At 48.8% G+C, this 27043-nt stretch overlaps 1 protein-coding gene across 5 annotated transcripts in view; it reads left to right on the top strand.

Moving 5' to 3' along the window:
- Window positions 1-25872, top strand: part of MTR (5-methyltetrahydrofolate-homocysteine methyltransferase) — a 93073-nt gene extending 67201 nt beyond the window's left edge. For 4 of the 5 annotated variants that reach the window (XM_045817618.1, XM_045817628.1, XM_045817642.1 and 1 more), the window contains 11 exons: window positions 1670-1737; window positions 2308-2428; window positions 9152-9233; window positions 13545-13643; window positions 14928-15003; window positions 17234-17389; window positions 18840-19036; window positions 23374-23574; window positions 24249-24441; window positions 24543-24655; window positions 25113-25872. In XM_045817618.1, the coding sequence (XP_045673574.1) occupies window positions 1670-1737; window positions 2308-2428; window positions 9152-9233; window positions 13545-13643; window positions 14928-15003; window positions 17234-17389; window positions 18840-19036; window positions 23374-23574; window positions 24249-24441; window positions 24543-24655; window positions 25113-25199 (1393 nt within the window). In that variant the 3' untranslated portion in view covers window positions 25200-25872. Of the gene's footprint in view, window positions 1-1669; window positions 1738-2307; window positions 2429-9151; window positions 9234-13544; window positions 13644-14927; window positions 15004-17233; window positions 17390-18839; window positions 19037-19418; window positions 19721-23373; window positions 23575-24248; window positions 24442-24542; window positions 24656-25112 lie in introns of those variants that run through there. The other variant, XM_045817634.1, reaches the window with a different exon arrangement.
- Window positions 25873-27043: the final 1171 nt, after the last annotated feature.

The raw sequence follows: 27043 nt of genomic DNA, 5'->3' as shown, positions 1-27043 counted from the left end.
CAACTGAGCCACATGGCCAGGGCTAGAATATTTTTAAATATTATTGATCAAATATTGATTACATGAAAGTAGATTTTAGATATACTTTAATAATAATTGTATAAAGATAAATGTGGACTTTCCCACTCAACAGATAATGCACACTATTTAATTGTATAAGAAATAGTAGTATATAGCAACAGAAAATTTAAAATTAGGTACCATACATTCTAGGACTTTAAAAACTATGGATTTGGTGATACAAATAACAAGGTGTATTTATATTTTAATCATATTTTAAGTAGTTCTTAAAATAACTGCCTAGTATGTGTAAAAAAAAAGCAGTATGTAGGCAAGGATGAAATACTTTTAAACTATCATCATGTTACAATGATCATCTGAGTGAGGAGAGTGACTGCGTCTAAGCCAAGGGTTCACTGGTCTGCCTCTCCTACACACCACACTCGGAGGCTTTCAACTTGATATGTGTGTGTGTGTGTGTGTGTGTGTGTGTGTGCATAAAAAATATACAACATGGTTTTCCAGTGTCATTAACATATCATTGACATACATTGCATAAGTTAAGGTGTACAAGGTGTTGATTTGATATACCTATATACTGCAATATGATTACCACCATAGTGCTAGCCAACACCTCCATCATGTCATGTAATTTCCATTTCTTTCTGTGGTCAGAACACTTAAGATTCCCTGCTTTAACTCTTTCGAGTATGTAACACAGCATCGTTTACCATGTTCACGGTGATGTGTATCATGTCTCCAACACTTACCCATCTTCTAACTGGAAGTCTGTAACCCTTGGCCAACATCTCCCCATTTCCCCATCTCCCGCCCCTGGAAACCACATTTCTTTTGCAGAGTAAAAGGGACTTTAATATTTATTTTAAGCCATATGTATTCTTAAATAGTAGGATGTTTTTGCAGAAGCATTTAATGCAGCTTACATTTTTTTCTGAATTAGAAGCCCAAATTAAATGCTTGTATTTACAGCTCTGTTATAAGTCAGCACTTTAGAAATATGATCATAAAATTAACATTTTTCTATAACATTCATTTTTGTTCTTTTTAATCTCTCAAGTGGTAAAATAGTGTATGTAAGAAAAGGCCTCCAGAAAACAGGCACAGGGTATAGCTCAGAGTACAGAGGGGAAACCAGGGGAGGTGGAGATGTAGGTGGGGGCGGCCGGAAGGGCGGGGAGAGACCGAGAGAGGGGTGGTGGGCAGGGCAGCGGCACCCAGAAGGTGGGGTGGGTGCGACTCGCGCTTTCCTCCCCAGGCGTCAGGTCCTTTCCCTCAGCCAGAGTTCCTGGGGCCAGTGGGTTCAGGATTTGCCACTAAATTGAATACTAAAATTGGTTAAACGGGCAAATTACACATGATATATTTTTGATATGCTAAAAGCTATTGAACTATATACTTTAAATGGATGAATTTTATGCGATGTGAATTATATATCAACAAAGCTGCTTATGAAAGCTCAGCATAGTGCCTGGTATTTGGTTGGGTACTCAATCAATGATCATTATATTTGTGGTTGTCAGTATTTATTGAGCATTTCAGGGCGATTCCAGTTTACATCAGAGCAGCATTTGATGGCTGAATAAAAATGTTCGTGTTTGTCTCTGATGTGTTCTCTTCAGTCTTCTCACCCCCCATTTCTGTACCTCAGAGTCATCGATTTAGGAGTCATGACTCCCTGCGAGAAGATACTGAAAGCGGCTCTTGACTACAAAGCAGGTACTGCGCGCCTGGGCTCTGGGCACCTCCTGCAGCGCCCGTTGGTGGGGACTGGTAGGGACTGGTGGGGACTGGTGGGGCAGGCAGGCAGTGAATGCCAGCTCCGGCGGGGGCTGGCCGCTGCAGTGCCCTTCCTCACGGAGGTTGAAGAGGTGAATGGGGAACAAGGAATTGCCATCCCGCTCGGAGGGTGGGAATGGAGACAGCTTTCTCACAGGAGGACGGGGTCGTGTCAGGCTGTTTTCTTGGTGGGTAGTGTTTGTTTCTTGACACACTGTGACATGTTCAAGTGCGGGCCATCATACCTAAATATTTATTCCACTGCATGGCTTACCAAAACTGTGGCAAATGCATTATTGCAACTTTAAGGTAGAAATCACATTTACTGCCAGAAGCAAGCAATAAATTGAAACCCCCAGTCAGAAAAGATTTCTTAGAGTTAGAAATTGGGGGTTCATATTACATCTTGTGGTCTTTATTACAAAAGTTTTTTAAATGACTCTTCACACTTTTCCTCCTTTTCTGTCATCCTCCTTCTAATTTGTTCTTTTTTTCTTTTTTAAATAACAGATATCGTTGGCCTGTCAGGACTCATCACTCCGTCCCTGGATGAAATGATATTTGTTGCCAAAGAAATGGAGAGATTAGGTATAAAGATCCCGTTGCTGATTGGAGGGGCAACCACTTCGCGGTAAGTCATGCTCACGAGCTTTGTGCTCCACTCACGTTCTCGGGGGTGCCGGCGTCCGAGGACGGTGGCAGGGCCGGCGTTGTTGTTCCTTACGCTCCCCAGTGCGTTGGCTCCTTACACAGGAGCACGTGCACTCTCCGGCCTTGGCCTGGGCAAGGAAGAGTGCCTTTGGAGCGCGCCGTAGGCAGCCTTTGTGGCGCCCGCCATAAGAGCCCTTTCCTCAGCCCTCTCACCTGCCATTCAGTTCCTGCGACTTGCAGTGAACGCTTCTCTCAAAATCAAACTAAGCGGAGAAGCTGTGTGTTGGCACAAAGACCTGGCGTGAACTTCAGCCACTCTCGGTCTTGAAGCAGGCGTCTGGTGGAGTAATTACAGGTTCCCTTGATGAACAGCCAACCTGTGGTAGTGGAGACAGAAAGCGAGAAGGAACCAAACGCTCACTTTGGGATGTTTTTAGAAGGGGGGAAGCTTTGGCTTAAAGAGGAAGGAGTTCGAATATGGTCACATGATCATTATTCAGTTTGTCAGATTTTTCCTGGGGTCATGATCATAATGATATTTGGTGAGAAATGTGTTAATCATTACGTGGTTTAGACTTTTTATGCCACTTCTGTTGTACCCACACACTCGCTCTGTCAGGGAATGATGCCCAGTGGAGCCTTGAACTTGCCAGTCTCACCAGCATGTAGAGACAGGCTGGCCAGAGACACTGCGGAGTTCCTTCTGCACTAGAAACCTGTATGTCAGTCAGGGTTCTCCAGACACGGAGTCGATGCAGTGCGCGCGCGCACACTCACACACACACACACACACACACACACACACACACACACACACACACAGAGGGAGAGAACTGGTTTTAGGAACTGGTTCATGATTGTGGGAGCTGCTGAGTGTGGACTCCTCAGGGAAGGCGGGCGGCTGGAGGCCTGGCCGGAGCTGGCGAGGCGGTGCTGTCGGGAGGCAGGTGTCCTTCCTCGGGGCACCTCCATTGTTTCTTGGACAGTCTTTGACTGACTGGATGAAGCCTACCCACGTTGTGGAAGGTGATCTGCTTCACTCGGGGTCCACTGGTTTTAATGCGAATCGCATCTAAAAATGCCCTCACAGACTCATCTACATGGGTGTTTGACCAAAAACAGGGCTCCATGGCCTTGCTGGATGAACATTAATGATCTGAGGGATCATTTTCATGAGAGTCAGAGTGTTACACGTCATTGGTCCAGTAGATGCTTTTCATACTTGGGGACTCAGTAGTGTGGCTATTGCTCACAGCAGAATACAGGGTTTGGTTTTCCACGAGGGACTTCCCCACGAGGACATGTGGCAGATTGTTCTCCAGGGATGTGCCTGACCACTGATGAAGGAGGTTTCAGTGGGCATGGTCTTGGGTAACCAGTGATTGTGGGATGAGTGTTTATTAGCTTAGTAAAGAGAATGTAAGAGAATCTGCAGACAGAATGCCCTTTTAAAAGCACGGTTATAAAATAGAATAAATAAATGAGCAAATGTAACGAAATGCATTGAGTTATGTAAATGTGATGCTGATTTCTTTCAAAATAAGAACTGTTTTGTATGGCAGGACACCGCTCAGAAGTTCAAGATCAGGAAACCACATTTCTCATGCAAAGTGGAGCATTTCCAAATAGTCCATTCTTTTATATCTCTTACCAAGTGAGAGTCACCAGATTAAAGAGGTTTTTAAAAAAAATTCAAAAGCAACATGAATAGCCTCTCAAGATACATTATAGGCAAAAATTAGCCATAAATGACTCTTAACAGTCGTAAGCTGGTGTATCAGACCAGAAATCCCCCACTGCCTCTCCATGCTATTATGAAGGTGTGTTCTCATTGTATGGGGGCCCATGACTGTGTTCCTACCCGAAGGCAGACAGCCGGGACCTGAGACCCCCTCCCAGGTTTCTTCCCATTCTGTGGTGCTCTACCTCCATGAGCTCTGTCCTTTCTGGTTCTGTTTCCTTCCATGCCCGTTGCAGTTTCTGGAACGTTACTGGAAAATAAAAGCTAGCCTCAGTGCTTCCAGGAACTGTCCCCTTCTCCATCGTGGGGCTTGAGCAGCCTTTGGAAAGCAGACTCTCCTGCAGCCTTCAAGAACTTCATTGTAGATTCTCAGGTCCGACTCCACTCAAAAGTAGTGACTGTGGGTGTCTGAGACCTGGAGTCTTGCTTCATCAAGCCTTTTTCTTTACGTGAGCACTTTCACTGAAGTCTGACGGTCGTGCAGAAAAGCACATACGTCATTGATGCACAGCCTGACTAATTTGTACAAAAAAGAACCCACCCTGTAACACCCTCAGCTCAAGAAGTAGAACGTTAATGGCACCAGGAACTTCACAGGGCTCCTTTCCAATGGCAGTAACCACTGTTCTACCTCTGTCACCATTGGCTGGTTTTGCCTGCATCCCAGCCTTGTCTCCGGCCACATGCACCCTTCCGTGTCTGCTTGGGGCCCACACTTGTTATAATAGTTGTTTTTCCTGTTGTGGTTTAATGGTCCATCGTATAATATACTACGTCTTATTTCTTATCCATGCTGTTGTTGGTGGACATTTCTTGGTGTTTACAGTTTGGTACTGTTACACAGAATGTTGCTGTGTCTGAATCTTTGTCCCGAAGCCAACCTGCTGGATCGTAAGGCATGCCTGTGGTCATCTGCATCAGGTCTTGCCGGGCAGTTTCCCACAGTGGTTGTACCAGCCCACAGCTCCCCCCAGCAGTCACGAGACATGCAGCTGTTCCTCATCGAGTTCCGTTTTACCCATTTTTGTGTATATGTAATACCTTGACATGGTTTTCATTTGTATTTCTCTGCTGACTGGTGATATTGAATACTTTTTAATATCTTTTTTACCATTTGGATGTGCTTTTTAAGTCTTTTTAAATTGGTTAGTCTGCCTTTTTTCTTATTGATTTGCATGTGTTCTTTATTAATATTACATACAGCTTTTTATAAGAAATATATTTTACAAATATGTTCTTCCAATATGGCTTGCCTTTTGCTGTCTGAGGGGTATTTTTGGATAACAAAAATTCTTAATGTTTATGAAGTCTGATTTAATCAGTCTTCTCCTTTACGGTGGGAGCTTTTTGCATCTGTGTGGAAACCCACCCACCAGCAGTGGCAGCTGTGCTAGAGCCTCAGGGCGCCAGAGTGCCTCAGATGCCCTCTGGGAGCCGTATTATTACCTCCTGGAGGCCTGCTGAGGGCGCGGCAGCACTCCAGATCTGTCCTCCGCTAACTGCCTTTGAGCAGATGGCAGATCAGGACATCCAGGTTGTCATGAGAGCAGACCCCTGAGGGGCTGTGACACCACTGTGACACTGGCTTTTCCGGCCCTTGGTGGCCTGTGGTAGCATCACAGAATTAGAATCGTCTCCCCGAGACACTGGAAAGGAGGCTTAAGGCTGTCTATTGGACGAGTCCTTGGAGAGCTCAAGAGGTTATACAGACTTGTGGTGGAAATATGCTCGGAGTGCCTGCTTTTAATCTGGAGCTGTGAGAAAATAGAAAACTGAATGTTCTCCTGTGTGTGATGCAGGCAGTCTTGCTAGCACAAACTAGAAATGACTTTGCTGGAAATCTGGCCCTGGCAGCCACACCACTTCTCAGGGGCATGAGTCTGGCAGTTAGCGCTCGGCTTTTAACTGTTTTAAAGCCAATCGCTGTAAAATGTCTTTTTCATTTATTTTATTTTTTATGAATAATAAAGAATTCAACAGGACGTCATGTTGCTCAAAGCTAGAGGTAATTTTCTGATTTTTTTTTAATTGTTGAGAAGTAAGGTGCTAACTCACAGAATTAATGTGATTTTCCTCTTTGAGCTGACTGCAGAGAAGCTTAGCACTCGGGCCCGTGTTCTGGATTTCATGGAATGGGTTTCATATGCTGCTTTTACTCCTGATTGCATCTTAATTTCCCCTTTCTCTCATTTTTCTCATCGAGTTTGAAATTTTGGTCATGTAGCATTTATGCAAAACATTAAATTAATTCTGGGATAGGATATGACTGAAATAAATGTTTGGAGTTCCTGTTCTTTTTCAGGGTTTTAGAGATGATTTTCCAAGCTTAACACTGTCATGCCCACGTGGCAGGTATAGGAGATGATGACTTAAACCAGAAGTGTTGATGAGTGACCTAGCAGAGGTGGATTTGCGACTCAGACTCAGCATCTAGCCCTTTGCCCTTGGTGGGTAGGAAGGGGAAGAGGGAGTCCAGTGTTCTGTAGTTCTTCAGACTTCAGGACGAAGTCTGCCCAGCCGGACGAGCCTGCATAAATGGGAGCCGAGAAGAAAGTGGAATCAATGGCTTATTATTTTATCAGGAAAGCAAGAGCGCTCTCGCTGGCTGAGCAAGCTCAGGTTTCGCGCCTGAGCTCAGCTAGCTTTGTCAGTTTTACGTTGGGAAGCAGCACTTTGCTCTTGATTTATATACTTACTTACACAGTGGAGCCCGTCAGGTGCTTCTCGGTGCCCTTGCCCAGAGGACCATCAGACAGAGTGGCCAGAACTGCACTGAGAACCCTTGCATGCTTAATAAATATTAATTGTGTTGATTTTAAATTTTATAATTGTACTGGTTCTCTTTAAGACAAATACCACCTAAGTGCATCAGGCCTAAAACAGTGTTTCCTGGAGGAACTTCCAGGAGAATCTCTACCGAGTTATATTTGTGTGTTCAGGAGCTGACCGTCTGAAGAAGAGGAAGCAAGCAGGGTCTGACCTGTCCTCTGTTTTGAAACTGGAAGCAGTTGCTTCTTCCCAACTTTCCCTACTGTTTGAAAATCTTCCCCTTCGTGGAATACACAGAAAATCTTCCAAGTCTTTGGTCCCTGCACACTCAGCGGGCACAAAACAGGTTCTCAGGAGGCAGGGAGATCTCCTGCTCCAGGGCCGTGGTCTGGCGCCTGCTGCTCCGCACCCCAGCTCCCCCGTCTCTTGCAGTAACCGTCTCAGGCCTGAACTTACCCTTATGGCTCAGTTCTCGTGGCAGTGGCTTTAGTCCTTTGCATCCTATTCATGTACCAAGATATGCTTAGAAAGAAAGGTCTGGGAATATCCTTGTCTCCCTCATTTTGAAGGAGTTTTTAGAGCCTTCCCTGAGAAGCCTACGAAAAACTCTCAACTGTACTGCATTTTTGACTGCCTCTTGGTTTTTAAAAATCACCTCAGGGACCCACATTCATCAGAACATGTCAAACGATCCTGAGGTATGAAAGTAAAATTTGAGCTCTCCTGCCCATCTTCAGTACCCCCTCCCCTCCACATAACCGGTGCTGGCGCTGTGATATGTATCTCTTGGTGCTCTTTCTAACTGATCAGAAACACATGTGAGGTTCGTTGGTTGGGGCTGGTTGAATGTGGTAGTGTTTGTTTAAAAAAAATAGAATTGTATTAAGCCTATTGTTCTGCATCTTTGTTTTCTTCTCACATACTAGCATCTCCTGGGCATCGTTGCAAATGAAAAAACGTTTCAGCGAAGGGGAAGAATCTGGAATGTCTGGCGGGGGGCAGAGTGCTGCTGCAGTAGGGCAGCAGGGAGGAAGAGAAACAGTGGCGAGCGCTGCCCACCGGCTGGGGCCGTGGCCGTCAGCCCCCTAGTGGGGTTCCAGAGCCCTGGTTTAATGCTGTGAGGGAGGTAATGCGTTGTCAGTTCCCACTTCACTGTGTTTGTAGTAAATGAGATAGCAGATATGTAGCCTCTGCTGTTGCTATAAACATTCAGTAATCAGGGCGGTTTATTTTACACTTTACTTAATTAGGTAATTTTAAGGATTAAAGGGTGTTTCCTTGCCAGTACTAACGTTTTCAGGTTCAGCAATAGGGGTTTGGGGCTAAGCCAATGTTGGCTATGAAATATTTTTGTTGCTTTTGCCTCTCTGTGGTATTTGGTATTGGGTTTACTTGGGGCCTGAGTTTCCTTAATATAACCAGAGACATTGAAATTAAGAACAAATGGACAGGAGCCAGAGGGGAGGTGGGCGGGGGGAATGGGGGGAAAGGAGGAAGGGTTTTCAGGAACATCTATAAAGGACCCATGGGCCAAGCCGAAGAGGGGCAGGATCAAGGGCGGGAAGTGGGGATGGTTGGGGTGGAGGGAGTGGGGGGCGGGGAAATGGGGACAGCTGTACTTGAACAACAATAAAAAAAGTTTAAAAAATGTCAAACAATTAAATACTGATGAAATAAATACACACACGCAAAGAACAAGGTGGGGTTACCCAGGGTGTGGTGGTGTCCCCCAGGGGCAGTGTGCAACAGCAGAGAGTGGTGTCCTGCCTAGTGTCTGGTTCCGCAGGAGTCCTGGCTGGTACCCCACCTTATTGGGAGGAAGAAACTCAACTTGACCTTTATGGCATCAAAGTGTCATTGCCTGGGCTGGTTGGCTCCCTTGGTTCAGACAGGCTGCTGATTCACCAGGTCGCAGACTTGTCCCCCACTGCAGAGGGCTGAGGGTAGAGGCTTTCTCACTTGTCACAGATTTCTTGGTAGCCTGGGCCAGTGGATCCCTGTCTTCCCCCATCTCAGGGTGGGAGAAGGTCATTCTTGTTCTACAAGGGAAATTTGAAGTTCAATACGTGGAAGTACCTTGACTCTTTCTCTGGAAAGTGCTGTGGAAACAGTTGCCTCTGACAGTTCTGAGCAAGGGTGAGCGGGAGCTGACAGCGCTGATGGAAGTGTTTTCCTTCTGACCTCTGTTTCCAGAACCCACACCGCAGTGAAAATCGCCCCGAAGTACAGTGCGCCCGTGATCCACGTCCTGGACGCGTCCAAGAGCGTGGTGGTGGTGAGTGCGGGGCTCGCCTTGCTCGGTGTGTCGGGAAGGGAGGACAGAGAGCACTGCAAGTCAGGGGTGTCGCCCAATGTCTGTTTATTTTTGTCCAGTTCTAAAAATGTGAAAAAATAGCCTATGGCTTCTGATGGTGTCTCTGCCATTGTGTGCGTCACTGGAAGGGGGTCGCTGAGTGTGCCTTGGGCTTTTGAAGTCCACTGACTGAGCAGGCAGCAGGAGCGCTGGTCTGAGGCGCAGGAATGGTGGGACCAAGACACCTACCTCTGAGCTGGACGTCGACCCAGGGAGAGCGCTCTCGGCCACCGAGAAACGTGTGCAGACACGGATGTATGCTTTCCTAACTCTGTGCCGGAGCTAGAGGAACGTAGAATTTTTTAAAAATCCTGTTTCCAGCTCAAAAAAACATTTATCCTGGAATGGGCCAGATGATCCTACTTAAGACAAAAAACATTCACCTGCCCTGGCCAGTGTGGCTCAGTTGGTCAGGCATTGGCCTACAAACCAAAAGGTCGCCGGTTCGATTCCCGATGAGGGCACAGGCCTGGATTGTGGGCTCTGTGCTCTGCCCACTCAGGGTGCCAGCAGAAGGTAGAAGGCATCGGCGTGGTGTTTCTCTCCCACATCGATATTTTCTCTCCCTTTCTCCCTCCCTTCCCTACTCTCTCAAGTAAAATTTTTTAAAAACTTAAAAACAAAACAAAACAAAACATTCACTTGATATTCAAAACCTAGAATGACAGGTTTTTTTCTCAGTGAGTGCAGTCATCAATTTAGCTCAGTGTTTTTTCCTCTTTTTCTCCATCCGTGAAGCCTAACACCTTCTCTCGCTGCAGCTTTTATTCTTTCCGCTAAATGCCAGGATAGGGTAGCAGGAAGGTGGCTGGGTGACCATCTGTCCAGCGGTCTCCAAGTTTTAGCCTCAGGAGCCTTGTTCTCAGGGGACGTCTCATGGGCCACGCAGAGCGGCACAAACAGGAGCTGCCCTTCCACCCTCTGTCCTGCTCCTCGTTCTCCTCGAAGGAGCACAGTTCACAGACCGCTCGTCCAGTCCAGCACGCCCAGTTTGCAGGGGAGGGGAGTTACCAAGGGGCTGGGGCTGCATGAACCCAGAGCCCGGACCAGGGCGACCACATTTCCTGAGCCGTTTTCCAAAGGAGTTCTTTTAGACCTGTGAGTTGATATATATGAAAGTTACATTAGAATTGCCGAGATTATTAAAAACTTACAGTGAGCCAGGGGCTGTGCTAAATGCTGTACCTGGGTTCCTCGTTGAATCCTTATGAGGTACACACGTTCATTATCCCCGTTTTAGAGATGAGGAAGCGGACGAAGGGGTTAGTGACTCCTCGAGGTCACACATCCGTCAGGTGGCAGGTCCGGGATGTGATGTAGTTGGTCTTGCTCCAGGCCACGTGAAACTTGCTCCCGTTAATACTATTTAACGATGCTCCTTTAAGTCAGTGTGGAGTTATGCAATTGCAGCTTTTTAATTTGCCATGGATGTAGTCATAGATAGCGTGTAAATAAACTATATTTCTATAACTCAACTTCAGAACAATTTTTTGTATTTTGTTTTTGGATTGCGCTTCAGAAGGAGCCTATATCAGGTCCCTGGTTGAGTACCCAGTGGGCCTCTTTTTAAGGCTTGTGTCATTTTTAAGTGCTAACGAATGACCGCGCACTTTCCATTTGCAGGCCAGGCTGTTGGACCTATTTAAGTACAGTGGTACCACTGCCCTGCATTAGGGGATGGCCTTTAGCTGGGAGGGAACCGGCCCCTTGTTTCCGTTTTGAGGACAGATTCCTTCACCACCTTGAAGAGCTAGTGGCGTGGCCGCCCTGAGAGCCGGCAGAGGCCAGTGTGTGGACGTCTGTGCTCTTTACGGTTTGGGCCACCTGGGCGCCACAGCAGTCAGCTCTTCTGAACTGCAAGAAACAGCCCCTTTTTTCCCCCTTACCTGAGGCCATCTTTTTATTGATTTTAGAGAGAGGGAGGGAGAAACAGAAACACCAATCACCCACAATCCACACCCCAACCTGGGATCAAACCCGCAACCCAGGCATGTGCCCTGACCAGCGATCGAACCCACAACCCTTCAGCTCACTGAAGGATGCTCCAACCAACTGAGTGACACTGGCCAGGGTGGGACAGCCACCTTTTGAAAGTACTCAAATGTAAGTCTGATGAGAAATCATTTGGGTAATTGCTAGTGACAGATTTCAGGAGTCAGTGGTGCAGCTAGTTAGGGTGACTGTCGGTTGAGATCAAGTGCAGTGGGCATGGCATGGGCCCGTGCTCTGAGTAACCGTCTCGTGCACTTGAGAGATTCCAAAACAGGGCATACATAGTAGTTGGATATTTAGACCTGAGGGTGCCCCTTTCTTCACTTTTTTTTTTAAATAAAAACAAGGTGCCAATATTTAGTTATTATTAAACTGTAAAATACATGTTGAATAGATTTTCTCTTATTGTGCTGCTATTGCCATAAAAAGTAAAAGGAAAAAAGGAAAAAGAAGAACTATGCACTGTCTGAGTGGCTGACATGAAAACACACGGTGGACTGATTTTATGGTGGAAGGACCACGTAGGGTGGCCCATAGAACTGGCCATGAACTTGTTTCCATGGACAAGTCAGACTGGGCAGGGTGGGGCTTGTCACTGTGCTCTGGGAACAGGGGCGCTGTGGGGGTGTGGAGGTGCCCCGGACTAGCCAGCAGTAGGTTCTTCCCCACAGTGTACCCGTGTCAAGTTCTTTGGGTGTTGGGGTTTGGCTTTCTCAGAGTTTAAAATCTGGCAGAATGCATGCATATGCGGGGGAGCTTGGGAGCAGAAACCCCGTTCTTACTGTCATTGAGTTCTGCTGGGCTGAGGACTTCACTGAAGTGGGGTTTGTGTAAGCTGAGCAAATACTCGGTGCATTTGGGAGCCTATTTTTAGGTCTGCTGCCAAGGCCTTTTCTGATTATGGTGTGTTCCTTCAGAAAGCAGTACGGTTTTACACTAACTCACAGGCAGTTGGGTTGGGATTAGAGATACCTAGAAAGTTCATGTAGCATTCTAGACATTCCGAGCTGGTAGTCACTCTCCGTCATCCACTCTCACTTTCTCAATTTCAGGTGGTGCCGTTGAATTTCCCCCTTTTTTGTGTGTGTTAGGAAATTCTACTGGAACATCCAGAGATGGGGTGGTGCTGTGGTTTTTGAACTGAGGTGATCCGTAGCAGTAATTTCTTTCGGTGTGTGTGTAAATTACTTTGAGTTTTGGTGATAGCCATTCTACCAGCTTGATAAGCATCAGCATGGAGAGTATTCAGCTGATCCCAGTTGCACAATTTACTGAGTAGCCTCACATTTCTCAGATGATAGGTTCCCATTCTTATTTCGGCAGAAGCTCATGAGTGACCATGAAGATCAGCCTCGTTCCTTCTGCAAACATTCAGGAGGACGCACCTAGCACGTGCCAGGCACTAAGCTGCAAACAGGGACACAGTCCTCCTCAGAGGGTTTGTCCTCTACGAAGGGAGTGGGTACACAGGCAGACACCACGCCTGTGATAAGTGCAGGGATGGAGAGACGAACAGAGAGCATCTTTGAAACACTGACGAGGACTGCCCAACTAGTGTGTTGTGTGTGAGTCCCCAAGGCCACCCTCACTTTCTGTGACTTGCTGGAAGGACTCACAGAATTCAAAGCACTATTATACTCACAGTCCTGGTTCATTACTGTGAAAAGATACAGATTAGAATCACTAAAGACAGAGCATGCATACAGTAGAATCCAGGAAAGACCAGGCATGAGCTTCCAGGTATCCCCTCCCCATGGGGTCATAAGGACAGTGTTTAACTCTGCCATTAGTGGTATGCAGCAGCACATGTGGGGCAGTGCCAACCAGGGAGGCTCCCTGAGCCATGGTGTCCAGGCTTGTACTGGGATCAGTCACCTGGGCCTCCTCTCCAGGGTCAGGCAGGTGCAGCGTGAGCCACATCCCCCCTGACGTCACATTGTTAGTGTAATGTGCCTGGTGGGCACCATGGCTCCAGGTCAGGGCAGCAGACACTCTTATCAGACAGGATGTTCCAGGGGCCAGTTTGTGGTGGTGTTTGTTTGTTTGTATTGGAAGGTATAAGATCTGAACCTCCTAGCAAGTTAACTCTTTATTGCACGGCCAGGCAGGTGAAGGGCGAGGCAATGGTGTCACCACGAGAAAGCTTCCTGAAGAAGGTGTCACCAGAACCGAGCAGCGTTGCACGTCTCAGCTTTTTTGGCTGCTCTGGGGCTCTTGCTGACTATGACCTTGCATTTTCAGTGTTCTCAACTATTAGATGAGAATCAGAAAGAGGAGTACTTCGAGGAGCTCACAGAGGAGTATGAGGATATTAGACAGGACCACTATGAGTCTCTCAAGGTAAGTCACAAAAACAGGCCATGGCTTGTCTGGGTAATAAAACGATCCTACAGTTTTTAATGTGACTTCACTGTTTTGAGAAGGGCAAAGGTTTAGGAACATTTTAGAGAAGTCCTATATTCTCATTCAAATCAGAGTTCTTCAGTGTCTGAGTTTCCAATAATTTTGGTTATGTCAAAATTTTTTTATTCCTGCAGACAAGCATTGGATAGTGTGCAGGAGGTGTTAGGTGCTGCGCTAGATGCCTGAGTTAAGGGAATGAATAAAACATGAGCTCATGGCCAGCAGGGAAATGGGAACTGAAGCAGTGTGCAGAGATGACGCTGCACATCCTTGTTCTTGAGGAACCGGTGGAGGAAATGCAGGCGTTAGGACCACTGTAAGCCTCTCTCCCTGACTGCCCAGCACTGACTGTGCAGGACCTCTCTCGGTGGGCCACAAGGACCCCTGGGGAGTAGGCATAAGTATTCCTTAGAAGTCATTGGGGTATTTCTTCCTGGTTATCTTCCTACTGGGCTTTGTGCAGGGGTGCATTTTAGGGGTTGGCTAGGCAGGTGAGAATTGGGATAACAAGCAGCATGAAGAAAACAGGTATTTCTGAGGAACAAGCAGCATGAAGAAAACAGGTGTTTCTGAGGGTTGGCTAGCCCCTGACACTGGTCGGCTTCCCCTCTCCTTGGGTTTGCCCACAGTTGACAGTTGCTTAGTTCTTAGTTCTGCCTGCCAGTCCTCTGGGCTGTGGACAGCAGACCAGTTAGCCCCACCTGCATGTTCTAAAAGTACAGGCCGGAGACATTGCTGGTCAGGCTGCAGGTGCACCTCATATTTATGTATCAATATTTAGTAGGTTGCCCTGGCTGGTGTAGCTCAGTGGATTGAGTGCTAGCCTGTGAACCAAAAGGTCATTGGTTCTATTCCCAGCCTGGGTTGTGGGCCAGGTCCCCTGTTGGGGGGTGTGTGAGAGGCAACCTATTGATGTATGTCTTGTACATCTGTGTTTCTCTCCCTCTATTTCTCCCTCCCTTCCTCTCTTTCTAAAAATAAATAAATAAATAAATAATTTTAAAAATACTTAGTAGGTATTTATTGAATCTTTATTGTCTAATGTTCTGGTACTGATATGAAGCCATATTGGATGGAAAAGGAAGAGTATTTCAGGCTATGAATTTTCGTTAATAAGAGAATTTGCTTGCACAACTTATGTACTAGCTCTCTTGGACATACTTTTGTAGTAGCAGCTGAAATCCTAAGCGTCTCTGATTAAATAACTTCTTTATTTCTTAGGAGAGAAGATACTTAACCTTGAGCCAAGCTAGAAAAAACAGTTTCCATATTGACTGGCTGTCCGAGCCTCACCCTGGTGCGTTTGACAGTGGAGCAGAGAAGGGCTCCAGGTGGTAACTGGGGGCTGAAGGGCTGTTTGCGTTTACTTGGCTGCAGGATGAGACAGGCAGTTAGAGACTCTTAATTGTGTCCAGTATGACAACGAGTGACAGTGATGACTGGAAATAAAAGTGAACGGGTCCCACGTGTGGAGACCCAGACACTGTTCTGAGAGGGACCCAGCGCAGCCCCGAGTGCTGGACACAGTTCCGTAATGAATGTGCTGCTACCCCGCTTTCCTTTGCAGAAACAGTTTGGGGTGATACCTTGGAAAGTAGTAGGATCCTGTCTCTGATCTGCCTTCTGAACCCCGTACTCTTTCCTCTGTGCCGTGCTTGCCTGAGGCAAGTTCTGGAGACCTGCCTGGCAGCTCAGTCACTGCGTCGGCCAGGGTTCCGGGCAGGACCAGGCACAGGCATGGATTGTCTGAAGTTGAAAACGCCCTGGAGTTGAGCAGACCTTTAAAACACTTCAGCAAAGCAGGCTCTCCTCTTTCTTGTTCACTCTCTCCTTCTGTCTTAATTTCTCTTATTTTGTTTCCTTCCTTGTGTATTTCTAGCCACCTTTCTTGCCTGAAGTAGGTGTTCACGAGGGAGTAAAATGTGTAAGATGCTTTGACAGACCCAGAGAGGCATGAGATACAAATGCAAAACCAAGACAGGTGAACGGGGGTTATGTTAATTAAATATGTATTTTCGAGGTAACACCTCAAATCAGCTTTCATTGCTCGTGCTCAGCAGAGCTGAGAGAATTAAATTGGAAGCGCTGAGCTGAGTGTGGTTTAGGGAGAGGTGGAAGCCTGGTTCTGATCCCAGCTTGGCTCCTGGCTCTGCGTCATTGTGTGACTTGGAGCATCTTCTGATGTGTAAAAAGGGAGTTACTTTATGGAAACGGAGGATAGAATAATATGTGTGAATCTTTGAAAACTATAAATCACCATATGGTTCAAACCATTATTTTCTCTTTACCTTTCACTGTGAAATTAGAAAAATTTCGCAGGGGAAGTTCATTTCGAGCAAGTCCAATATGCAAACACGTCTTGGTGGAAACGGGCCTCTGCAGGGCTCTAGGCTGCAGGCAGCGGGGGGCGGGCACTGTTCTGGGGGCTGCTGCCCCCCAGCAGGTCTCTGCAGGGCTCTAGGCCTGCTGCCCAAGGGCATTGGGCCAGAGGTCCAGCCTTCAGACATGTTTTTGAAGGCAGCGGCGTCTTAGGGTCATTGCAGGAAGTCAATAAGGGGAGAAGGGGGCCTCTTCTCAAGTTCCTTGGTGGTAAAACCTTAAACAGATCAACTCTGGAAGCCAAGCTTACTCAAGACCAGCATGCAGCTAGACAGTCCCCCTGCCTTTCTAGGCACGAGAGAACTTTACCAGAAAACTACCTATAGTTTCCTCCTAATTACCAAACAAAGAAGGTCTCATCCTAAATAATAAAAAGATGACCAGGAATAAATGGGAAAGAGTTACTGTGAACATGTATGAAAAGGTAGATCTCCAGCCAAAAATAAGCTACTCATGCTTTTCCTGAACTTTCACCTCTCACTTTGACTATCTGATGAGAGCAAGACACTCCTGAGACTTCTGTTCCCCCAGAGGGGAAAGCACGTGCTCTCTGACCGCTCCCCACCCCGCCCCCTGTCCCACCGTTTACAGGGCAGGGAACTGAGGACAGGAGGGCTGGGAAGTGGCAGTGGAGTTGGCACTTTGGGCCCTGGCCTGACCCCCCACTAGCCTGAGGGTGGGGGCCAGTACTGCTGCTCTTGGCGTCCAGGAAGGCTCTGTGCATATGTGGCAGTAGGTGGTATAGACTGTTGTTTCCTGTCTTTAAACTTTATATTCATGTCTTTCTACAGTGCTCTTTATTGCAGCGTCATTCCCATTTGTACGTGGGAAGATTATCCCGTCTGTCTTTCTTCTTGGGCAGGGTGGGCTTGGGAGGGCTGAGGGAAGTCTCCAAGGGTGATACAGTCCATTGGCTACATGGGAGAACGGTTTTATTTAAGTTTCCCTGCAGAATGACTCATTCTGCATGACAATTTAAAGTTCCCCTCTTTGGAAAACAGCTCCCACGGGTGACAGGACGGAGGCGCGGCATGGGAGCCAGCCGAGCGGGAGAGAGCTGGCCGGGAAGGTCTGCGGCAGGCAGCGCTGTGCGTGGGTGCTCCGCCCAGGCCCGCTTTGCTGCTGACGTCGGTGCGTCTCTCCTGCAGTGAAGCCCACGTTTCTTGGGACTCGGGTCTTCGAAGACTATGACCTGCAGAAGCTGGTGGACTACATTGACTGGAAGCCTTTCTTTGACGTGTGGCAGCTCCGGGGCAAGTACCCGAACCGAGGCTTTCCCAAGATATTCAACGACAAGACTGTAGGTTAGTTCCATGCTTATTTCTTCCTTCTCTGATCTCAGAGGCACAGTACTGGGACTTCGAACACGAGAATAGACGGTTTGGATTATGCGGGTTACAGTTTATTATCATATAATATGGGGTGTTGTTCACCTGCTCAGCTCTTCAATGGTCCTTACTGATCAACTAAATTTGACATCTTGTTTACCCATTCTTTAGTAAATGGTTGTTGACATCAGTTCCATGCCGGGCTCTGTGCTGGGCACCGCGTACACAACAGGGAAGACAGTATAATCTCGGCCCCCCGCACCTGGCTGGTTGGTGCAGCCGAAGTGAAGGGGAGCCCAGGTTTCTGTGGACACAGGAAAATGAGGTGGACCTCAGGCTGGGAAGACAGGGGAGGCTTCCTGGAGGAGATGGCATTTGAGCCGATTTGTAAAAACTGAGTGAGAGTTACTGAAGTAAGGCTGGGGGCTGTGAGGTGGCGCTGAAGAAAGGACATTCTGGCAGAGGGGACAGTGTGAGAAGGTACAGATGTGTGCTGATTTTCGGGTTACAATTGTCCCTTGTGCCTGGAGCCTTGGTAGGGAAGGGGAATTTGGGGAGATAAGCTATAGAAGTGGGTGAGTCCAAACCTACCCCCAGAGACATGGGATCAAATGCCGAGCCATTCGGAGGACTGGGTAATAGCAGAGCAGGAAGGAGGGGCCTGGGAGAGAGCCGTGGGGGCCGAGGGCTAAGTGGAGCCTGAAGAAGGGCCCCTGCCCACTTCCTGGAGGGTCCCTGCTCTGTGACTCGGCAGCTCTCAGGCCAGGCAGGGCTGCAGCAGGCGGAGAGGGGGTTCTCATTCTGACCTCCCGAGTGACCGCAGATGAACACTGGAGAGGCCAGGAGAAGCTGGCCAGAACATGCCCTTGACAGAGGACTAAAGACCCTGCTGGCCCCTGACCATGGGAGGGGCAGCTCAGGGTCATGTGCAGAGTTGGAAACCTGGAGGAGAGTGTCCCAGGGCCCAGGCACACTATGCAGGAGAGATCCTTCGGGAGCCCCTGAGCCTCGGCTGTCCGGGAGCAGCGCTGAAGCCGCTTAAGGCTCCTCAACCTGCCGCCCTTCCGCACAGGGCCCTGTGAGGTCAGGGGAGTGGTGTGTGCACAAGGAGCAGCAGCGGCAAAGGACTCGGCCTGCCCTGTGTCACTCTCTGACAGCCTCCTTTGGGGAGCCACCGGTTTGGCGCTTTGCCTTTGTTAAATGGAAACGTAAGCAGCGCGAGTCAGGGAGACAGACTGGGAACCGCACTTAGCAGGCAGCACAAAACCACCCGCAGCTCCACCCTGGGATGTCTGACGCCAAGCTCTGAGAGAGTACTTGAGGGGAGAGGGGTGACAAGGTGACAGGGGAGGGCGGTGGTTCTAAAGGAAGCATTTGCTGGTTATTGACATCTTTTAAGTGAATGCTTACGGTATCTTCCTAATAGGTGAAGAAGCCAAAAAAGTCTATGATGATGCCCAGAATATGCTGACAGTCCTGATCAGGGAGAAGAAGCTGCAAGCCAGGGGCGTGGTTGGGTTCTGGCCAGCGCAGAGCGTCCAAGATGACATCCACTTGTACGCACTGGGCTCCGACCCCCGGGCTTCGAGGCCCATCGCCACCTTTCATGGGCTGAGGCAACAGGTACGGTGGGCGGGTAGACCATAAGCAAGCTTTTCGGTGTGAGCACTGAAAGAATGTAAATAAGAATGAAGTAAGTCTGAGCTTTGTATGAAGGACAGCTCTGCCCCACCTCACCCCGAATGACCAATCCCAGGCCCAACCCCGAGGCCACTGTGAGGACGTGGAGAGAAGGCTGGAGTGCAGGGTTTGCTGATGTGTCAGGCAGTGGCTGCCTCAGTGGTCATGTACATCTGCTCGTACACACGTCATTGAGACAGGCTGGTTGCTTTCTCTTCAAGGGGAGACAGGCAGGAGCAAACCTTCACTGAAAGTGTACCAGGTGTCAGGTGCTTACAGGGCTCAGATGAACCATCTTGTTTACTTCCCACACACCCTTTTTCAGGCACTTGATGTGTCCATTATGCAGAAGAGAAAATGAAGGTTGCAGAGAACATGCTGAGTCCACAGCTTGGAGGGGAGAGCCCAGCCTGCCCTCACCCCGTGGCTCCGTGTCAGCTCCATCTTCTGTGGCATTGTAAGAACAGGGTCATTGCAACGTGGCCTTCTCTCATGCACCCCCACCTTTCAAAGTGCAGACACCATGGGCACGTCCCATTAGCTGTCTTAAAAGCCATTGTCTTAATCGAGAGTAGAACCAGAATTCACTGGAGTTGTCACTAAGGGTTGCAGTAAATTATTCTTGCAAAGCTTTGCTACCATTTTAGTCATTTAGGAGTGATCATGTTGCTTTGAATCATAACCACAAAATAGTTCATAATGACAGATACTTTTACTGAAACAACATCTGAAGACGTTCTTAAGTTGAGGATATTGAACAGCGGTGACCAAGGTCAGCGAGGGCAGCCACATCATCAGTCTGCACTGGGGCGCAGACACCACAGACTGAGGGCAGGGCCTCACGTCAGTTCCGGCTCCCTGCATCTGGGAACTGGTGACTTCTCTTTTCCAGGTGGAACTCAGGTTAGAAGCCTCTCCTGGCCCAGTTTTTCATCCTTCAGGTCTCGTGTCCTCTGAGCTCTTTTCGTGTCCAGACCCATTTGTGTCCAGGCAGTCTGTGACGGACTGTGTTAGGACATTTCATGTATGACTTCTCAGCGTATATCTGCCACCTACTCGGATAGGTATTTCTGGAGAGTTCTGGCTGCAGCGACCTCCTGCTCTGGGAGTCTGTTCTGAGTCACTCTGACAGCAGCCCCTTCTAACATGCGGTGGAGTGCTCTGGCCCATCTCTCCTTGTGCCCGGAAGCTTGGCATCTCCCTCGTACTTTGTTGGCCCAGAACAACTGACGGCAGCATACATCTGGAGCCGCTCCTCTGTATGTGGCTGGCTCTGGGCTCCGTGACGTCTCCACATGCCGTGGTCAGACACCTTCTTGCCCTCCCCATCTCTTCCCATTGCCAGGCTGTGTACTTGTTTACAGAACCGGCGAGCACAGAGCTCCTAAGCTTCTGGGTTGGCCACTTCTTGTTGATCGATCAGTCCTAACCAGTGCCGTGGAGCCGTCAGCAGTGCTGACTGTGGTAGCAGACCCAGGGCCTGCTGCTCTCTGACCTGAGCTGGGTGATCAGCTGCACCTGCCTCAGACTCCTCATCTGCACTGTGGCGCCAATGGTATCATGTGCCTGGCATATAGTAAGCACTCAACAAAAATTAATAATTAGCTGTTTACGTTCTCAGCAAAATTATTGTTAGTGAAATAGTAAGGTTTTATTTGTCAGTTTAGTGACAGGGAAGAGTCTGTCATGAGCTGAAAATGAAAAGTGGGAGAGGCACCTGGCCTGGTGGGAGAGTCACATTTTTTAAAAAATGTTTTTATTGCTCAATTACAGTTGGTCCCTTTCCCCCCACTACTCCCCCCTGCCCTACCCACACTCTCCACATTCAATCCTCCCCCCACCCCGTTGTCCTTGTCCATGGGTCCTTTATACATGTTCCTTGACTTGACCCTTCCCCTTCTTTCCCCCATTATCCACCCCCCTACCTCTGGTCACTGTCAGTTTGTTCTTTATTTCCATGTTTCTGGTTCTATTTTGCTTGTTTGCTTGTTGTGTTAATTAGGTTCCATTTATAGGTGAGATCATGTGGTATTTGTCTTTCACCACCTGGTTTATTTCACTTAGCGTAATGCTCTCCAGTTCCCTCCATGCTGTTGCAAAGGATAGGAGCTCCTTCTTTCTCTCTGCTATGTAGTATTTCATTGTGCAAATGTACCACAAGTTTTTGATTCACTTGTTTGCTGATGGGCATTTAGGTGTTTCCAGCACTTGGCTATTGTAAATAATGCTGTGAACACTGGGGTGCATAGGTTCTTTTGAATTGGTGTTTCAGGATTCTTAGGGTATAATCTCAGCAATGGAATTGCCAGGTCAAAAGGCAGTTCCATTTTTAGTTTTTTGAGGAAATTCCATACTGTTTTTCACAGTGGCTTCACCAGCCTGGATTCCTATCAACAGTGCACTAGGGTTCCCTTTTCTCCACAGCCTCACCAGTTTGTTGATTTGTTTATGAGGGCCATTCTGACTCGTGTGAAGTGCTATGTCATTGTGGTTTTAATTTGCATCTGTCTCATGGCTAGTGATGCTGAGTATCCTTTCATATGTCTCTGGGCCCTCTGTATGTCCTCCTTGGAGAAGTATCTGTTCAGATCCTTTGCCTGTTTCATAATGGGATTGTTTGTCTTCCTGGTATGGAGTCATGTGAGTTCTTTGTCTATTTTGGAGATCAAACCCTTATCCGAGGTATCATTGGTAAATATATTTTTCCATATGGTTGGTTCCCTTTTTTTGCTCATGTTTTCTGTACCTGTTGAAAGGCTTTTTAATTTGATGTAGTCCCATTTATTTATTCCTGTATATCCCTTGCTCTACAGGACAAACTGGTGAAAATATTGCTGTGTGAAATATCTGAAATTTTCCTGCCTATATTCTCTAGGACTTTTATGGTGTCACGATTTATATTTAAGTCTTTCATCCATCTTGAGTTTCTTTTTGTGTATGGCTTAAATTGGTGGTCGAGTTTAATATTTTTTTTTGCATGTAGCTGTGCATATCTCCCAATACCATTTGTTAAACGAGGCTATTTTTACTCCATTTTATGTCAAATATTAATTGACCATAGAGACTTGGGTTTATTTCTGGGCTCTCTGTTCTATTCCATTGGTCCATGTGCCTGTTCTTATGCCAGTACAAGACCGTTTTGATTACAGTGGCTTTGTAACACAGTTTGATGCCAGGTATTGTGATCCCTCCTCCTTTGTTCTTCTTTCTCAGAATTGCTGAGGCTATTCGGGGTCGTTTATGGTTCCATATTAATTTTTGAAATATTTGTTCTATGTCTGTGAAACATGTCATTGGTAGTTTAATAGGAATTACGTTGAATCTATAAATTGCTTTGGGTAGTATGGATATTTTGATGTTAATTCTTACAATCCATGAACACGGTATATGCTTCCATTTGTTTGTGTCTTCCTTAATTTCTTTCTTCAGCGTTGTGTAGTTTTCTGAGTACAGGTCTTTAACCTCCTTGGTTAGGTTTATTCCTAGGTACTTTATTTTTCTTGTTGCTATAGCAAATGGGATTTTTCCCCTAATTTCTGTTTCTGATACTTTGTTGTTAGTGTACAAAAATGCTTTTGATTTATGAATATTGACTTTGTATCCCTTTGTTTTGCCAAATTCACTTATTAGGTTGAGTAGTTTTTTGGTGGAGTCTAGGGTTTTGATTTGAATCAAATAAAGAAGCGAATCCTGCTGAGTTATGTTTGCTGTCAGACTGGCTCAGGGGCTCCTGAGCTGTCTGTCTCCTGAGCTCTGCCCCCCGCCCCCTGCAGCAGCCCGGGCCTCTGTGGGGCTGGCCTGGCAGCGTGTTCAACTTCGTGATGCAAAGTAGAGGCTCATATTTGGTGGTCCCCTTCTGAACATGACTCCAAGATTTAATGTTGATTTTGAATAGAAACACTTCCACTTTGGGGGAATTTTTTTTTTATCTGAACGTTTAGGTTTCCAGTCCTAGCACAGTGCCTGTGGCCTTCAGTAAGTGTTTGGTCAGAGTGTGAAAGAGCAGTGAACTGCTCTTCCCGACTACGGGAGGGCAGTTCCCGACTGTTTTCCCGACTACGTGTAGCATGTCACATGTTTAAAAGCTCGTTTCATTTGCTCATTCAACAAATCTGTAGGGATTGCCACACGCTGTTCTAAGTGCTGAGGACGGCACAGCGCACAGAACAGGCAGACATCCCTGTGTGAGGCCTGCACTCTGACGAGAGTCCGCTGCTATCCAGTGTGTGTGCTGCCCCGCCCGTGCTCACGGCCCCTCCGCCTGCCCCTTGGATTTTCAGGCCGAGAAGGACTCCGCCAGCACGGAGCCGTACCTCTGCCTCTCGGACTTCATTGCCCCGCTGCACTCGGGCCTCCGGGACCACCTGGGCCTGTTTGCTGTCGCCTGCTTCGGGGTGGAGGAGCTGAGCCGAGCCTACGAGGACCAGTGTGACGACTACAGCAGCATCATGGTCAAGGCGCTGGGGGACCGGCTGGCAGAGGTAGTGCCGCAGCGCTCTGAGGACAGAGCCTGGGTGGAACCCGGGATGATGCAGAACTCGAGGCAGCCTCGAGGATCAGATGAGGCTGGCTTTAACCCAGTTTGAGTCGTCTATTCTCCAGTTGTTCTCCCACATTATCTTTTGGGCAGAGGTGACCCTTCAGTGGTGCAGTTGGAAATCACCCTAAGAACCTAAACTTCATTGTGATGTTTTCCTAAGGAGCCTGAAAAATTAAAACCGGACTTCTGTTTCAGAGCTCCTGTTCTAATGGAGGTGTCCTCTGTAGCGGGGGTCCCCAACCCCTGGGCGTGGACCAGTACCAGCCCGCAGCCTGTCAGGAACTGGGCTGTGAGCGAAGCACACCTGAGCTCCACTTCCTGTCTGCCCTCCTCACCCCCCCACCCCTCTCTTCCATGAAACCAGTCCTTGGTACCAAAAAGGTTGGGGACCTGCTCTGTAGAGTCCTCCTCTTCGTGTGCCGGGAGTGGGGTGCACTGAGCAGTGGGGAGGCCAAAACCAAGCCAGCAGAGCAGCTAATGACACTATGCAGGAGTCAGGAGTCCAGTGCCCTCCTTCCTGCTGGCTGTCCCCGGCTGGCCCAGGCGAGAGTGCCGCCCAGGTGGCTTTGACCGAGGGGGACAGGCAGCACTGAACCCCCTTGTCCCGGGCTCCAGGCCTTTGCGGAGGAGCTCCACGAGAGGGTCCGCCGGGAACTGTGGGCCTACTGCAGCGACGAGCAGCTGGATGTCGCCGACCTGCGAAGACTGCGCTACGGGGGCATCCGCCCAGCGCCCGGCTACCCCAGCCAGCCCGACCACACCGAGAAGCTCACGATGTGGAGGCTTGCGGACATCGAGCGGCGCACAGGTACGTGCCCAGAAGGGAGCGCCCTCTTTCCCGAATCAGCACAGAGTGGGTGCCGGCCGGCTGTGGGCCCTGGGCACATGCGCAGTTCTGTCGCTCCCTAGGCATTCGGTTGACGGAGTCGTTAGCGATGGCACCTGCTTCAGCCGTGTCTGGCCTCTACTTCTCCAATTTGAAGTCCAAGTATTTCGCTGTGGGGAAGATTTCCAAGGATCAGGTAACTTAGCTGTTTCATTGCACCTGGTTTCCTGGGATTCCTGTCTTGCTTAAGTGGAACTGGAGAACCTATTGTGCTTCACATGTAACTGAGAAGACAGCACAAGAGAAAGGATGAGCACAGTTATCTCAGTTAAGGTTTTCATTTGACTCTAACCCATTGCCCCGATTCCGGCCCCCTCGTTTACACGCAGACCACACACATGCATGCATGCCTGTGCACATGCACACAGCCCCACCAGCTTCTAAGATCCAGATATTTACCCCACAACCACGTTTGTCCTGCCCAGAGAATAGGCAGTTTGGTGACTAGACAAATGTCCATCTCCATTCAACTCAGTAGGCTGCTCATAGACAAGAAATGGAAGGTGCTTAACGTTTCTGGGCAAATCCTGAGGAAACGTCAGTTCAGAGATCGCATCAGCTTGGTCTGATAAGTTGCTTCTCCTCTTTTGCAGGTTGAGAATTATGCTCTGAGGAAGAACATGTCTGTGGCCGAGGTCGAGAAATGGCTTGGGCCCATTTTGGGATATGACACAGACTGACTTTCTGTTTTTACCTTTCGTGTACTTCAGGGGTTTCCCACCCCCCGCCGGAGACAAAGGTTGGGGCCCCTGCTGCACTTGATCCTCAGGGAAATAGAGTCCAGAGTGCCTTAAAACAAGCAGCCTGGCAGCAGCCCCCGGGCCTGTCTGCAGCTGGGCGACGCCCCTGCTGCCTTGTGTTCGGGGAGACTGTCTGCTGAGCCTTAGTGCAGCTAGTCCTACCTCGGCTCCCGAGAGACCGGCTGCTGCTCGTCAGGGCCCGTGCCGGGCAGCGAGCAGAGCTCTGGCCGTGTCTGGTCGCCAGGGCCCAGGGACAGGCTGAAGATAGTAGTCCTCTGCATTTCAAAGCAAGCCACCTTGCTGTTTTCATTTTTACCTTGGACCTAGGAGCACGCGCCCCCTCCCCCCGCCCCCCACTCAGAAAAAAGGCTGACATTCAGTTGAATAGAGCATAGGATGCTGTGGCAAAAGGGCGGTTTAGTCCAGTTGTCATCACAGTAGATGCTGACAGGGAAGAAAGGATAACGGCTCTGTTTCCGGAAGACCTCATCCCCTATGGGCTCATGGAGAGGGTGGCAGAGGTCCCTTGGGCGAAAGCACGCCGAACCGCTTGCTTGTCAGGTAGGCTCCAGCGATTGGGGCTAGTGTGGTCAAATACAGTCATGTTCCCTAAGCACTTTGTCCTCTCATGATTCCCTGTTTCTTAGCCCTAAGGAGAAACGGAGGAGGTGGGGAGAGAGTGGCAGCTAATGTCTTTCAGTTGTTTGCCAGAATTGAGCAGGCTCATGGCTGAGCCATGTGTGGCGTCCTGGGCCGATTTGGACAGGTGAGCAGCTTAATTCCACACAGTAGCTGCTTTTCTGCTGCCCCCCCAACTCCAGACTCACACGATTTAGGAGAAGCACATTGACTTGTCAGTCACTGCAGGGGCCTGGGTAAGAGACAGGCTTTGGAGTCAGACATGCTGGGTTCAGGTCTCAGCTTTGCCACCTACTCACTGCATGACGGCGGCGAATCACCGAAACCCCGCACTGTTTCCTCACCTGTGGAATGGGGCAGTGGCGCCAGGTCCCGTCGCGTGGGCATGAGGTGATCCACGTACGGCAGGTAACCCGGATCTGGGGCAGCGAGTGCTGGGTGGGCTGCAGCGTCTTACTGCTCCATCCATCGTCCTTTGAGCTCAGCACACAGTAGGTGCTCACAGGGAGGGGAGGTGAAAAGACACTGGGGAAACGCATGTGGCAACGACTACAGTGCACACAACAGGTGCCCTGTGCCAACACTGCCCGTTTGACACTGGGACTGGGAAGGAGAAGCAGCCCCTGGGTCGCATGCCCCCGTTGTGACGAAGCCAGCACGTCCCCCCGAGCACTGACGTCGAATGTGCGTGCAGGCACGTTGGAGGGGAAGGGGGACAGACAGGAAGGGATGACCCCGTGCCTCTGGGGTGTAACCATGTCTGCCTGCAGGCTGACACCCTTCTCAGGCGTTGCTCACCTTTCAGGTGAGGAAATTGTGTTCTTTGGTGCACTGAATGTGTGCCAGACCGAGAACGGGACTCGACCCCCTGAGACACTTAGCTGGAGGGCTTACCTCCTGTTCCCTAGCACATATGTTATTCTGGGCTTTGAAACACTCTTCTGTGAGAAAGAGTGACCTTCAGATTCAGTCAGGTGCTGAGTAACAACATTTCAGGCAACGACAGGCTGCGCATTTGATGGTGGTCCTGTGAGGTCATATGGCACTGAACTTAGAGAAACAATGGGATGATGGTTCCGGGGGCTGGGGCATTGAGATGTGGTGTGAGGGCACAAACACACGACCAGGGGATCTGCTGCACAGCA

The sequence above is a fragment of the Phyllostomus hastatus genome, unplaced genomic scaffold (genome assembly GCF_019186645.2).
Source record: "Phyllostomus hastatus isolate PE091 unplaced genomic scaffold, TTU_PhHast_1.1 phas_contig_148, whole genome shotgun sequence".
Lineage (NCBI taxonomy): Eukaryota > Metazoa > Chordata > Mammalia > Chiroptera > Phyllostomidae > Phyllostomus > Phyllostomus hastatus.
This window is presented reverse-complemented; position numbering and strand designations above follow the sequence as displayed.